This window comes from Diaphorina citri, unplaced genomic scaffold, assembly GCF_000475195.1.
Source record: "Diaphorina citri unplaced genomic scaffold, Diaci psyllid genome assembly version 1.1 scaffold13389, whole genome shotgun sequence".
NCBI lineage: Eukaryota > Metazoa > Arthropoda > Insecta > Hemiptera > Psyllidae > Diaphorina > Diaphorina citri.
In genome coordinates, this window is record NW_007390757.1 from 1 (window position 1) to 1,350 (window position 1,350).

At 39.5% G+C, this 1,350-nt stretch overlaps 1 protein-coding gene across 1 annotated transcript; it reads left to right on the forward strand.

The window, feature by feature from the left end:
* Positions 1-238: 238 nt before the first annotated feature.
* Positions 239-1,273, forward strand: LOC103522968 (polycystin-2-like; the record flags this gene model as incomplete). The annotated part of the gene is made up of 2 exons (XM_026832810.1): positions 239-494; positions 983-1,273. Coding segments are annotated over 2 exons (532 nt in total), but the record flags the coding sequence as incomplete, so codon positions are not given.
* Between the last annotated feature and the right edge of the window lie 77 nt (positions 1,274-1,350).

Here is a 1,350-nt window from a genome sequence, read left to right on the forward strand (position 1 = left end):
TTTTGTCGATGGTGGGATTCGAACCCGGGACCTTCTGCATGGCAAGCAAGCGCGTTACCACCGGACCAACCGTGCCCCTGTAGCCCTTCTATTGGACTTTCAGAGCCCCTTTTATGATTAAGTCAGTTCTTCAGTTCGCTAACTAATCTAGTTCAAGCTATTTTTATCAGGATATTTTACATCACTTAATAGCGGAAATATCTGTAGAAGAGTAATTTGTTCTATTTTACAATTCTAGTAACTGGCAAGGTTTTTCTTTCAGGTTAATCCTCGAGTGGCCTCCAGTGGGCGGGATCATTCCATCCTGGGAAATAATCTCACTCAAACTAATCCGCTATGTGAATCTAGTGGACTTTATCCTGCTAGTGTTTGAGATTATCCTGCTCCTATTCCTCATCTATTTCACTGTGGAAGAATTGTACGAGTATCGAAACTTGGGCTTCTATAAATATTTCAGCTCCTTTTGGAACTACGTAGATTTGATACTGATTGTGGTAAGTGAAGACTAAACAGAGGTTTCTTACTCTGCTAGAAATAAGCGTATTTTTCCTTCTAAAGCCCATCACTTGATAAGTCTCTTAACTTGGTCTTCTAAACTGATCTTTGGACAGATCGTTGCGTATGTACGCGATATTTGCGCAAATTCCACTCGTTTATACCTGAAAGTGCACAAGAAAAGATCCTAGCAGTCCCTCGGAATTTTTGATTCTGTAGGTATAGGTACTTACTTCGATGTATAAATACTAAGGTTTTTAGGGGGACTATCTTCTTAAACTCTTACTCAACTTCCATGTTTCAGTTAGGTTGGCTATTCGTTATCGTCTACATATACCGTCTGATCTTGGTGCAACTCCTGCTGACATCTTTGATTCAAACCAGTTGATTCTGTAGGTATAGGTACTTACTTCAATGTATAAATACTAAGGTTTTTATTTTTAGTGGGATTATGTTCTTAAAATCGTACTAATCCTCTGTGTTTCAGTTAGGTTGGCTATTCGTTATCGTCTACGTATACCGTCTGATCTTGGTGCAACTCCTGCTGACATCTTTGATTCAAACCAAGTACCGATTTGCCAAGTTTCATCGACTGGTGTGGGCTGAACAATGTTTGAACATACTAATGGTCCTCATTGTATTTGTGGCTTGGATCAAGTTGTTCAAATATCTGAATGTCACAAGAAACACAAGTCATGTGTACAGGACTGTGGCCATTGTAAGTAATCAATTGTATAATTCTGTAACTTCTTCGGTAGCGTAGTGGTTAATGCACTTACCTTTTGAGTGGGAGGTCGCAGGTTCAAATCTCTCTCGAGGCAAGGGGAATTTTTGTTCTCATTCATTTCAGAGTTT